Below are 12,380 nucleotides of genomic sequence, written 5' to 3' on the forward strand. Positions count from 1 at the left end.
CTTCTTCATGTCTCTACTACATCAACATGTGTCCCCTCTTCTTCATGTCTCTTCTACATCAACATGTGTCCCCTCTTCCTCATGTCTCTTATACATCAACATGTGTCCCCTCTTCTCCATGTCTCTTCTACATCAACATGTGTCTCCTCTTCTTCATGTCTCTTCTACATCAACATGTGTCCCCTCTTCTTCATGTCTCTACTACATCAACATGTGTCCCCTCTTCTTCATGTCTCTTCTACATCAACATGTGTCCCCTCTTCCTCATGTCTCTTATACATCAACATGTGTCCCCTCTTCTCCATGTCTCTTCTACATCAACATGTGTCCCCTCTTCTTCATGTCTCTACTACATCAACATGTGTCCCCTCTTCTCCATGTCTCTTCTACATCAACAAGTGTCCCCTCTTCTTCATGTCTCTACTACATCAACATGTGTCCCCTCTTCTTCATGTCTCTTCTACATCAACATGTGTCCCCTCTTCCTCATGTCTCTTATACATCAACATGTGTCCCCTCTTCTCCATGTCTCTTCTACATCAACAAGTGTCCCCTCTTCTTCATGTCTCTTCTACATCAACAAGTGTCCCCTCTTCTTCATGTCTCTCCTACATCAACATGTGTCCCCTCTTCTTCATGTCTCTTCTACATCAACATGTGTCCCCTCTTCTTCATGTCTCTTCTACATCAACATGTGTCCCCTCTTCTTCATGTCTCTTCTACATCAACATGTGTCCCCTCTTCATCATGTCTCTTCTTCATCAACATGTGTCCCCTCTTCTTCATGTCTCTTCTACATCAACATGTGTCCCCTCTTCTCCATGTCTCTTCTTCATCAACATGTGTCCCCTCTTCTTCATGTCTCTTCTACATCAACACGTGTTCCCCTCTTCTTCATGTCTCTTCTACATCAACATGTGTCCCCTCTTCTTCTTCATGTCTCTTCTACATCAACATGTGTCCCCTCTTCTTCTTCATGTCTCTTCTACATCAACATGTGTCCCCTCTTCTTCTTCATGTCTCTTCTACATCAACATGTGTCCCCTCTTCTTCATGTCTCTTCTACATCAACATGTGTCCCCTCTTCTCCATGTTTCTTCTACATCAACATGTGTCCCCTCTTCTCCATGTCTCTTCTACATCAACATGTGTCCCCTCTGTGGAAAGAGACTCTGAAAGTTTCAGGAACAAAGATTCTCTCTCTTTTTGATCCATTTCTATAAAAACTGAAAATGAGCTGATCAGATTTTGGCCACTTTATGATTTCATAACGATGTGTTGTCTTGTGTAACCATTAGCCAATCAGCAACCAAGGTAACCCCCCCCTTATCACCTGAATCTCCTCCTAGAGCACCATTGAGTTCTTTGTAACCAAATCTCTCTCAGAGGGGCGTGGGGAGGGGCTCCTTATTTTCATCTAAAGTAACAGACAGAGAATCAGCACTTTGGAAACAGGGCTGAAACAGAGGGGATTATGGGTAATGCCGCAATGATCTGTTTGGTCTTTGGAGCCAATCAGAGACAGACTCTGTATATATCTGAGACCTGTGATATATTGATGAGTATAATAGGTGACCTTTAAGATGAATCCAGGCGAGTACCTTTGCTGTCCGAGTGTCCGTGGATGTGCTCCACGGTGAGAGGCTGCCCGGGGGTGAAGGACAGAGCGGAGCCCAGGTCCACGACCTTCAGGTGGTTGCAGTCGTCCACCAGCATGTTGTCAGACTTCAGGTCGAGGTGCACCACGCGGCGGCTGTGAAGGTAATCCACCGCGCTCAGGATCTGGAGGAGCAGCTCGACCACCTGGGTCTCTGAGTACTGATCTCTGAGGACGCAGAAACGAGACAGGGGTGTTAGTAGTGTGTGTCAATAATATACAGATACTCGTGTTTAAAAATACTCTGGTGAAAGTAGAAGTACTGACTAAACTTCTTTACTCAATTAAAAGTAAAGAGGCTTTGAAATGTACTTCAGTGAAAAGTACCCATAACTAGCAGCTGTTTTAAAGAGTACCTGACCTCCCTTTATATTAATAGAACAATAATGTCATTGTTAGCTAATGAATGTTTCCATGGTGACCAACGGCAACATGACAACGTTTCCATTGGTCCCTCTTCTTTAGAGAAGACCAGGAAATGATGGATACACGGACCGTGTTCAAATCAATAGGCACGCAATGACTCTAAATAATAATGATCACGCCACCAAACACACATTCAGACTAAAGGAACCAGCCTGTTTGGAAAATGAGAGAAGTAGAAAGTACAGGTATTTGAGTTCAACATGTAAGAAGTAGAAAGTACAGGTATTTGAGTTCAACATGTAAGAAGTAGAAAGTACAGGTATTTGTGTTCAACATGTAAGAAGTAGAAAGTACGGGTATTTGGGTTCAACATGTAAGAAGTAGAAAGTACAGGTATTTGTGTTCAACATGTAAGAAGTAGAAAGTACAGGTATTTGGGTTCAACATGTAAGAAGTAGAAAGTACAGGTATTTGTGTTCAACATGTAAGAAGTAGAAAGTATGGGTATTTGGGTTCAACATGTAAGAAGTAGAAAGTACAGGTATTTGTGTTCAACATGTAAGAAGTAGAAAGTACGGGTATTTGGGTTCAACATGTAAGAAGTAGAAAGTACAGGTATTTGGGTTCAACATGTAAGAAGTAGAAAGTACAGGTATTTGGGTTCAACATGTAAGAAGTAGAAAGTACGGGTATTTGGGTTCAACATGTAAGAAGTAGAAAGTACAGGTATTAGTGTTCAAAATGTAAGAAGTAGAAAGTTCAGGTATTTGTGTTCAACATGTGAGAAGTAGAAAGTACAGGTATTTGTGTTCAACATGTAAGAAGTAGAAAGTACAGGTATTTGTGTTCAAAATGTAAGAAGTAGAAAGTACGGGTATTTGTGTTCAAAATGTAAGAAGTAGAAAGTAAAAAGTCGTCAGAAAAATAAGTAGTGTAGTACAAATACTTTGTTACTGTACTTAAGTAAATGTTATAAATAACCATATTGTGAACGTTAAAACTAGACTCATTGCTAATGTAAATGCATCTTACAGACTTAGAGGCCAGGCAGGAGGGAATTGACAACGGAGACTTCATCGAGAACGCAGAGGTCTCCGGTAACATGAATGGAACAAGGTAAATATATACACTCAGTCTTTTCCTGGTTTCTGAACGATGTGTGTGGAGCCGTTCTCTACCTGGCAGCCAGGCTGTAGAGCAGCTCCTTGCCGGGGCAGAGCTCCTGCACCAGCACCAGGGTCCGGGGGGTGAGGAAGGCGCTGTGCAGCTGCAGCAGGTGGGGGTGGTGCAGCCTCCTCAGCAGCTGGTACTCCCTCAGCACCAGCAGACGCTGCTCCGCCTGGTACGGAGTAACCTTAGCCACGAACACCTGGCTGGTCTCCACGTCTCTGCAGAGGGAGAGGACGCTGAAACGCCCCCTGAGAGAGGAGAGGGAGAAAAAGGTACGTTAAGGCAGATTAATAAAACATTTACTTATCCCTGTGACACACACACAATTGTGTAAGTAAAATGCAGGAATATATACAAAAATATACATATAACATAGAATAAAATAAAACAGAATGTCAAATTAAATACCATGTTGGTCTTAATATAGTGTATTCTAACTTATGAGTTCAATCTAGTTCTATTAAAGAAGAGGCAGACATTTCAACTTACGATATATATCCAAAACTCTGCAACTCACACCAAAACAATCTCGATAGATAATAGCACTGCAGGTAAGATTACAAATATATATTTTACATTTTGGGGTGAACTGTCCTTCCCTTTATGATTAATGAATGCAGTCTACATTTTGAGACTCCACCCCTCACCAGGACTTGTTGTTGAGGCTGCGGTCAGCACAGTAAGATGGAGGTATGTTAAGGCATATAATGGTAAAACTGTTATTTTAATCAAACATTTACTTATTCCTGTGACACTGAATGAGCAGGTAAACTCGGATGATGGTCTACAGATTTTCTAAAACAGTGGTGCAGTGACCCCTGGTGGTGAAAATCTAAACATGTAATTAATTAAAACAATTAAATACAGTGTTTACAAAGTGTATGTGCCGAGTGGAGAGTAGCAGATGTGTGCTGTAATACCATTTAAAACATTTCAATTGTATTTTTAATATTGCCTATTTTGCTGTTGTTGACTTTGGCAACAAATCAGATTTTTGGAGATCGGTGAAAGTAATTTTTGAAAGGAAACAGAATATTACATTACATTTCACTTGTTAGATGCTTTTATCCAAAGCGACTTACATACTCAATACTGTGGGCAATCCCCACAGGAGCAATTTGGGGTGAAGTGTCTCAGGGACACAACGACATGCTGACTGCAGTTGGGTTTGAACCTTTGACCCCCTGTTCCAAACATCAACGCACTAGTCCACTGCACCACACACCTACATATACATATACATATATATATATACATATATATATATATACACACACATATATATATATATATATAAATAATATATATATATACAGTATATATATATAAATGAAAGGTAGCATTTATTGTTCAATAGATATGTTGTGAATTTTGTATGTAATCACATTAATCTTTTGTTAAAAGATGACCATGAACAACTTTGAGGAGTTCAGAGATTTTTGAAAAGAAGTGCTTGAATTAGCAGTACAAACATTTTAATATCAATGTTATAAATGAATCTTCGATCAGAACTAAATATTGGTTGACTACAGAAATATCAGAATCTGTGATGGACTTGAGGAACCTGTGAAGTCACCTCTATGTTTTTAAACATTAAAGCTAAAATAAATAATGTGCAAACCATAACACAGTTAATTAAATACACAGCTTCTGCTTCCGAATCCCACCTGTTGATCTCAGACAGGAAGTTGTAGTTCTTGTGTGTTGTCTGTCGTTCTGACCCGGTGACCTTTGACCCCAGAGTCTCCGTCTGGATGAGAGGAATGTGAATCTCTGTAAAACAGAAAAAAGTTGGGGAACCCTTGTATTAGACGATATTTGTGAAACAGCAAACAGCATTGTGTATATGTTGATTGTTTTGCTTGTATTTATGTCCTAATGTGTTCATATGTACAAATGTGTCTGTTGATTGTGTATATATATATCGGTATATACATATTTTTATATATATTTCAATTTTTGTATTCGGGATTGTGGCAAACGGTATTTCGATCTCTCCGTCTGTACACACAAACTGAAAGATTGACAAAAAGTTGACTTTGACTTTTGACTTTGAGCACCATGATGTTTGAGAGAGTTTCTCTTGCCTTCAGGGTGCGTTGACATGACGACGGGAGCTGAGGCGTCACTGAAGGGTCCGGCTCCGGTCTTTGTGATGCAGCCGACTCTGAACACATAGGAGGCTCCTCTCGGTAAATCCTTCACCACCAGGCAGCTCTCCGTCACCTCCTCCGACAGCACCGTCCACTCCCGCCCTGAGGGGGTATGACATCAGTTTTATAATGACGTCCACAACACAGCTGGGGGACATGTACATGTTATCCTATAGAGACAAGCTGTGGATAGGATGTACATCAGGAAAAACTCAACCAACCCAAAAACTGTGAATAACAAAACCGAGTTATTGTGACATTAGAGAACATGAGATTCATTTAGATGGAACTTCCCTTCCTAAGTCACATGCAGACTCATCACATGATATCCACCCTCCATCAGAGTATCTCCCATGCAACTCGAAGACTACATCTGCACCTTTAATTATCCTGGCAAGCCAATAAAAGCATATTTCTTTTGAGGAGCGGTTCTTAAAGGGACAAGCGCTAAAAGTGTTTCAGATGAAGGGTGCATACAGGTTCATTCAGACATACATTATGAGAAGAAAAAAACAGGCTTTAGGAACATTAAAGGTCCCATGTCATGCTTTTCTGGTTATCACCCGTCCCCTTTTTCTGCATGTAAACAGTCTGCTGAGTCACAAACCCTCAAAGTACACCCTGTAGGGAGTAAAACTCTAACACAGAAGGAGGCGTGTGGCGCAGTGGATTAGTGCGCTGATCTTCGAATCAGAGGATAGCAAGTTCGAGTCCCACTGTAGTCAGCATGTCGTTGTGTCCCTGAGACACTTCACCCCAAATTGCTACATACATTAGTATGTAAGTTGCTTTGGATAAAAGTGTCTAATAATGTAACATGTAAACAGAAAAGACCCGTCTATGCTGCCCCAGAACGCCTCGTTGGAGATTTTCTTTTTCAATTTTTTTCTTCCGGGAACCAAGTGACGTAACGACGACGACCCCTCCATGGATTGGTCAAAATGGACCAATCCGTGGAGCCGTTACGTTACGTCCACGGAGCCGTCACGTTTGGACCAATCCACGGACTTCCACACACACACACACACACACACACACACACACACACACACACACACACACACACACACACACACACACACACACACACACACACACACACACACACACACACACACACACACACACACACACACACACACACACACACACACACACACACACACACACACACACACACACACACACACTCTCAGCTGCAGCTCCGCCGATTTCTCCTCCCTGAGACGGCGGGACGCGGCGAGGCTGTGAGTCGGTGTGTGAGCACACACACAAACTCCAAGCCAGGCTGCGGGTGTGTGTGTGTGTTCGGGCTGGGTTTCCCTGTGTCTCGCAGACGGCCACTGGGCTCACAGGGGGGGGGGGGGGGGCAGGAGCTCCAACAAGCCGTTTAGGACAGAGAGTGAATACACATACTATACAGAGATGCTGTATGAGAAATGTGAGTTTGGAACATTGAACAATATACATTTATTTTAGTAGACCTCAACAATGGAATTATGATCAGTAGAAATGGCCATGACACGGGACCTTTAAAGCATGTAAACGTGTTCCTTTATAAACCTAATAAGACAAGTAAAAATCTTGAGGTTTGCTTGATATGTCTCCTTTAATGCTCTTGCAAAAAACAGCTACTGTGTTTGCGTGTGCACCCACCCTCTGTGCAGTACTGCACACAGTAGGTGACGGGGTCACTGGTCTGAACTGGCTTCCAGCCCAGCAGGACGCCACCTCCGTCTAACTGGAAAACTTCAGCTTTGTTTGGACGAACCAGCAGATCTGGAGAACATGAACAAGTAACACAAACATACTCAGGCAGAGTAGCTAAGGTACATTATGTTAGCCTGTTTCAAGCCTTTTGGACCTACAGGAAATATTCCACAGATAAAAAGTGTATTTCCTACCTTTGTTCTTTTTAAAAGCAGGTATTTTAAAAGAAGGCAGGAGTTTGGAGGCTCTCTTTTTTGGACTCTCCAGCCCAGAGCTGCGCTTCCTCTCAGGAGGGGTCGGAGCTGAGCCTTTCACTATTGGCCCTGTGAGAGGAAACAAACATCATGACGGTGTAGATATACAAAATACACTAGCAACGGCTCAGGTAAATACAACAAAAATAATAACGCCCTTATCCCATCAACATCCCAAACAGTGGCTAGACCAGTGCTTCTCAAAGTGTGGTCCGCGGACCAATGGTGGTCCGTGAGCGCCCTCTAGTGGTCCGTTAGTATATTGGTAAAATGTCACATTTGAAATAAATAAATAAATGTAATTCTTCTGCACTCTCGCAGGAATATCTAATATATAAGTGGTCCTTGAAATGAAAAAGTTTGAGAAACACTGGTCCAGACCCTGGGAGTGTTTCATATTCTACCGTTGGCTGCACCTCCCCTTTAAGATACATCATATCACGATGGGGTTTAAATGCAAAAGACTATTCACATTTCTATCATCCCGTGTCCATAAATATTCTTTAAACAGTGATTGAAATCAGTTCATCCCTGAGTGGACATTTGTACCATATTTGGAGATGTTTGAGAATGAGACGTGGCACATAGAGACACACAGACAAGTCAAACATTAAACACATGATAGAACGATTTAGATGTCTCACCTCCTTTGCTCACATCCTCCTTAGACCTGGTGAACAGTTTGGTCAGACTGGAGGCTGATGCTCTCATCTTCTTCCTCAGAGACATGGTGGGGGTGTCGGGCGTCATGATCTCCCCCAGCGTGGGTCCTAACGCCTGGTTGTCCAGCGGAGAGTACGAGTGTCCGGTCCACGACTGCCGGCGGAAGATCTTCAGCAGACCCAGTTTGGGCGACTTTCCCGTCGGGGGTCTGAGCTCCAGAGCTGTATCAGATGCATGTCTCTGGAGACCCCCACTTTCTTTCTTATCTCTGGATCTGGGGGGCCTCTCTGGAGCCTGAAGAGACGAGAGGCTGGGACTGGGACTCGCTGGGATTAGACCGCATAAATTAGGGTTGGATCGGGTGCGATTTCGCGGTGGAGCTTGAGGCAACGAACTCCTGGGTTTGACCTCCTGGAAGGAAGATGGCGACGGGGGCATCAGAGGCTCCCCTTGATCGTCGTACCCTTCACTTTCCCCAGATCTGCATCTCCCTCCTCTCATAAGACCATGGCTGAGCTCTTCATAGGAGCCAAGTCGACTTGAGGACTCGGAGCCACCGTGCTCCGGGAGAGACGATTCGGCCAAAGACCCTTGGGAACCGGCGAAGGTTTCCCGGGGTAGCTGATCCGGATCCAGCCTCCTTCTGTTCCCAGCGACGAAGCTTAAGGGAACAGAAGACCCACTTTGTCCCGGGGCGATGGAGCCTCGTCTTCTCGGGGGTCGTTGAGGACTCGGGATCGCCAACAAGTTCCTCCCAGTGGCTTCATCATCGGTCAAATCCCCCTTCAGTATAGAGATAGAGTATCAGTCAAATAAATAATGCCCTTAAGGTAGGGCTGCTCAATTAATCGTATTTTAATCGCAATTACGATTATGGCTTGCAACGATTACGAAAACAACGTAATCGAAATATAACTATTATTTATTTATTTTTTATTGTTTTTTCAGTTGAGTTATACTTAAAGTTCAGGGTAATCAACTGTTAAAAACATACTGTTAAAAAAAAAATTCTCCATATTTAGGTTTTCAAAGTAAATGGATAATCGTTTTTAATAATCGTGATATCAATTATTGACCCAAATAATCGAGATTATGATTTTTGCCATAATCGAGCAGCTCTACCTTAAGGTAAGGTCAGGTAAGGTAAGTTTATTTATATAGCAAATTTTCAGACACATCATCATTAAAGGTCCCATGTCATGGCCATTTCCACTGATCATAATTCCATTTTTGAGGTCTACTAGAATAGATTTATATTGTGCAATTTTCCAAATTCACTTTGGTTTCTCAAACAGCATCTCTGTAAACTACGTGTATTCACTGAATTTCACTCTCTGCCTTTAACGGCTCGTTGTAGCTCCAATAGCTCCAGCCCCCACCCTCCCTGTGAGCACAGTGTGCTCTGATTGGTCGGGACGTTGTGAATCGCGCTGAGCTCCGTGGAGGTGTGGTTTCCTTGTTTAGCGATACACAGCGAAACACATCCAAACTCATCCTGAGCACACACAAAGTCACAGCCGAGGTAAAAACAATAAGTGTGTCTTGATATTGAGTAAGAAAAAGCTTGATAAACGCTGTGAGAATGGGTCTGCAGAGAGAATGGGTCTGCAGAGAGAATGGGTCTGCAGAGAGAATGGGTCTGCAGAGAGAATTTCGCCGCGATCCCAACTGTCTGTTATCAGCCTGCAGCCAGGGAGGAGAAATCAGCAGAGCTGCCTGCACTGAGTGTGTGTGTGAGGAAGTCCGTGGATTGGTCAATTTGGACCAATCAGCGGGGGCTTAACGTAACGGCTCCACGGATTGGTCCATTTCGTTCCGGGTACGGTTGACATCATGCGTACCCGGAAGAATCAAATGGACAATGACGTATCTCCAACGAGGCGTTTTGGGGATAAAAACCTTCATAACACACAAGGGGACGGGTAATAACCAGAAAAGCATGACATGGGACCTTTAACACTTAATAAGGAGACAACAGAAAGGAACACAATAAATAAACATAATGGAATAACAGATTCATAAAACCCATCCATAAAAGAGATGCAGAATACTTTAAAAACAACATTGTAAATACGGTAGGTGCTAAAACAAGTTAAAAGGCTTCTGGGTAGCCATCAACATCCTCCCAAGTGCACAGGCCTCTCGGACATGAGACATAAGGACACGTCAAACACATAACGGCTGATAATAAAAAAAATCTCTCACCTCCAAATCCTCCTTCAGACTTTGAGACCCTTCTTCCTCCTCATCCGGCTTCGGTGAGCTCGGAGATCTTCGGGAATACTCGTCCAGAGACCTGCTCCTCCTGTGAGGGGGGGCGTTAGCGTGGGGGAGGCTAACCCCGCTATCAAAGGAGCAGGACTTCTGCATGGTGGGCTGCACGGACCCCCGTCTCTGCCCGCGGTTTGTCTCCGGGTCGTCCTCCACGTACTCGATGAGAGGCTCGTTCAGGCGTCCGGACAGGCTTCTCCGGAGAGGCTTGCGGCCCCTCTCCTGCTTCTTGGCCTGGAACTTGTCCCGTAGCGTCATGTGTCTGGCGGACATGGGAGACAGCTGGTGGGAGGTGCTGTAGAAGGTGCTTCGGATGACGCTGCCACGAGGGATTCGACCCCCATCGCTGCCTGACCCTTCCTCTCCATCGGACAGGTAGAGGGACTGACTGCTGTCCTTGCTGAACCTCCGCTCTCTCTGAGGAGTGTGTTGGGAGGAAACGTCCGAGGAAGCGACCGACTGCCTGCTGACACTCCTCTCGACAACACTCCTCCTTCCTAGCAACTCCACATCCTCCTCTTCCTCCTCCTCCCCTAAGGTCATCTCCTCCTCCTCCTCATCATCCAGGTGGAGTTTGGGATAAGACTCTGGGATTTGCTCTCGCTCTGGGAAAGGATCGTACTCCTCCTCGGTCTCCTCCTCCTCCTCCTCCTCCGTGGGGCTGTAGTGCTGGAAACAGTCCCAGGAGTCGGCCTCATCGTACTCGGAGGAGGACCCGCTGCTCGGGGAGGAGCTGCTGTGCTCCTGCGGCTCCCGCGGCACCGTCACTGCCGTCTCTCTGAGCGGAGCGTCCAGCAGCTCTGGGATCAGCCTCAGCGTGAGGACCGACCCGATGGAGGTCAAGGAACGCTGGGGAGGAAGAGAGGAGAGACGGTGGTGAAGACAGAGGATTTGGCTTTTCTTTGGGAACGTTAGATTAGATTCCTTTAATGTCATTACACAGAGAACAGCGAAATTCCAAGCATTCCCGATGGTGCAATCCCACATGACAGACACTATAAGTATCATTTTGACAACATGTTGGCTAGAAAATTCTCTTGGTGTTCAGATAAGGTTAAGGTGAACCTCTTTAGAGCTTATACTCATCTCTATACTGCCCCCTTGTGGGTGAAGTTTAAGAAGGCAAGCCTCAAGACCAGGGGGGTCAAACTCAAATACACAGTGGGCCAACATTCAAAAATGGGTTCTAGTGGAGGGCCGGACTGGTTCAATGTTTATTGCAGAACTTATTGAAATGAACTTATTGCACATATTAAACCTGGAACTAACAAAGCTTAAATGATTGCCTATAAAAACAACATGAAACATTAAATAATCAGTTGATTCATTTCTTATGGCTCTATCTGCAGCTTCTCCAGAGTCATTTCTTATGATTACATTTTCCCACAGGCCGACAACAGCTTCAAAAAAACTATTTCCCTCAAAGAGAAACCAAACATGCCCTGTTGTCGTGAGAGAGAAAGTGCAGAAGGAAACATCCATTAAACTCAGTGTGCTGCTCTGTGGTGCTAGTTCAGAGACTTGGCATCTCATCTTGGGTGCAAGGTCATCAATGTTTGGGCTCAGGCTCTGAGCTGAGGAGACCCTCAGGATGGAGTGAAGGTGTGCGTGCAATATACCGGCGGGCCGGATCTAATAGGAATTAGAAATTATCCTGCGGGACGAAATTAAATCCACCACGGGCCTGATTTGGCCTCCGGGCCTTGAGTTTAACACGTGTGCTCAAGAAGCTCCAGGTTGCTTATAATGACTGTCTGCGTATACTGCTTGGAAAACCAAGGTGGTGCAGTGCAAGTGTTCTGTAATGCACGAGTCGACACGTTCCATGCTCTCTTGAGAAATCTGATGTACAAATTCATCTGTCGTCTGAATGTTTCTCATAACTCTGTCATTAGGCTGCTTTCAAATCCTGTATGTCTTTTAATAATGGACTAAGAGTCTCTTCAAATAAAAGCTGATGATGATGATGAATACAAGCTAAACACTTTTAATATACAATATATAAAGTGACTATAAATTAGACCTATGATACATTGAAGAGTACGCTTACAGAACAATACAACATTTAAATGTATTTAAAATCCAATGACATTCTTTTCAGTCGAGGGATCTCTTGGGATGCTAACTTCCTTATCT

The 12,380-nt window shown here is 44.1% G+C and overlaps 1 protein-coding gene across 1 annotated transcript in view; it reads right to left on the minus strand.

Annotated features, from left to right (window-relative positions):
- obscna (obscurin, cytoskeletal calmodulin and titin-interacting RhoGEF a) overlaps positions 1-12,380 on the minus strand; it is an 89,257-nt gene that overhangs the window by 5,399 nt on the left and 71,478 nt on the right. Inside the window, exons 71-78 of the mRNA XM_079650988.1 lie at positions 10,179-11,093; positions 7,955-8,756; positions 7,251-7,379; positions 7,003-7,125; positions 5,281-5,448; positions 4,861-4,966; positions 3,202-3,441; positions 1,602-1,825 (exon numbers count right to left, since the gene is read on the minus strand). Of these exons, the coding sequence (XP_079507114.1) occupies positions 1,602-1,825; positions 3,202-3,441; positions 4,861-4,966; positions 5,281-5,448; positions 7,003-7,125; positions 7,251-7,379; positions 7,955-8,756; positions 10,179-11,093 (2,707 nt within the window). The remainder of the gene's footprint in view (positions 1-1,601; positions 1,826-3,201; positions 3,442-4,860; positions 4,967-5,280; positions 5,449-7,002; positions 7,126-7,250; positions 7,380-7,954; positions 8,757-10,178; positions 11,094-12,380) is intronic.

The sequence above is a fragment of the Notothenia rossii genome, assembly GCF_949606895.1.
Source record: "Notothenia rossii genome assembly, chromosome: 1".
Classification (NCBI taxonomy): Eukaryota; Metazoa; Chordata; class Actinopteri; order Perciformes; family Nototheniidae; genus Notothenia; species Notothenia rossii.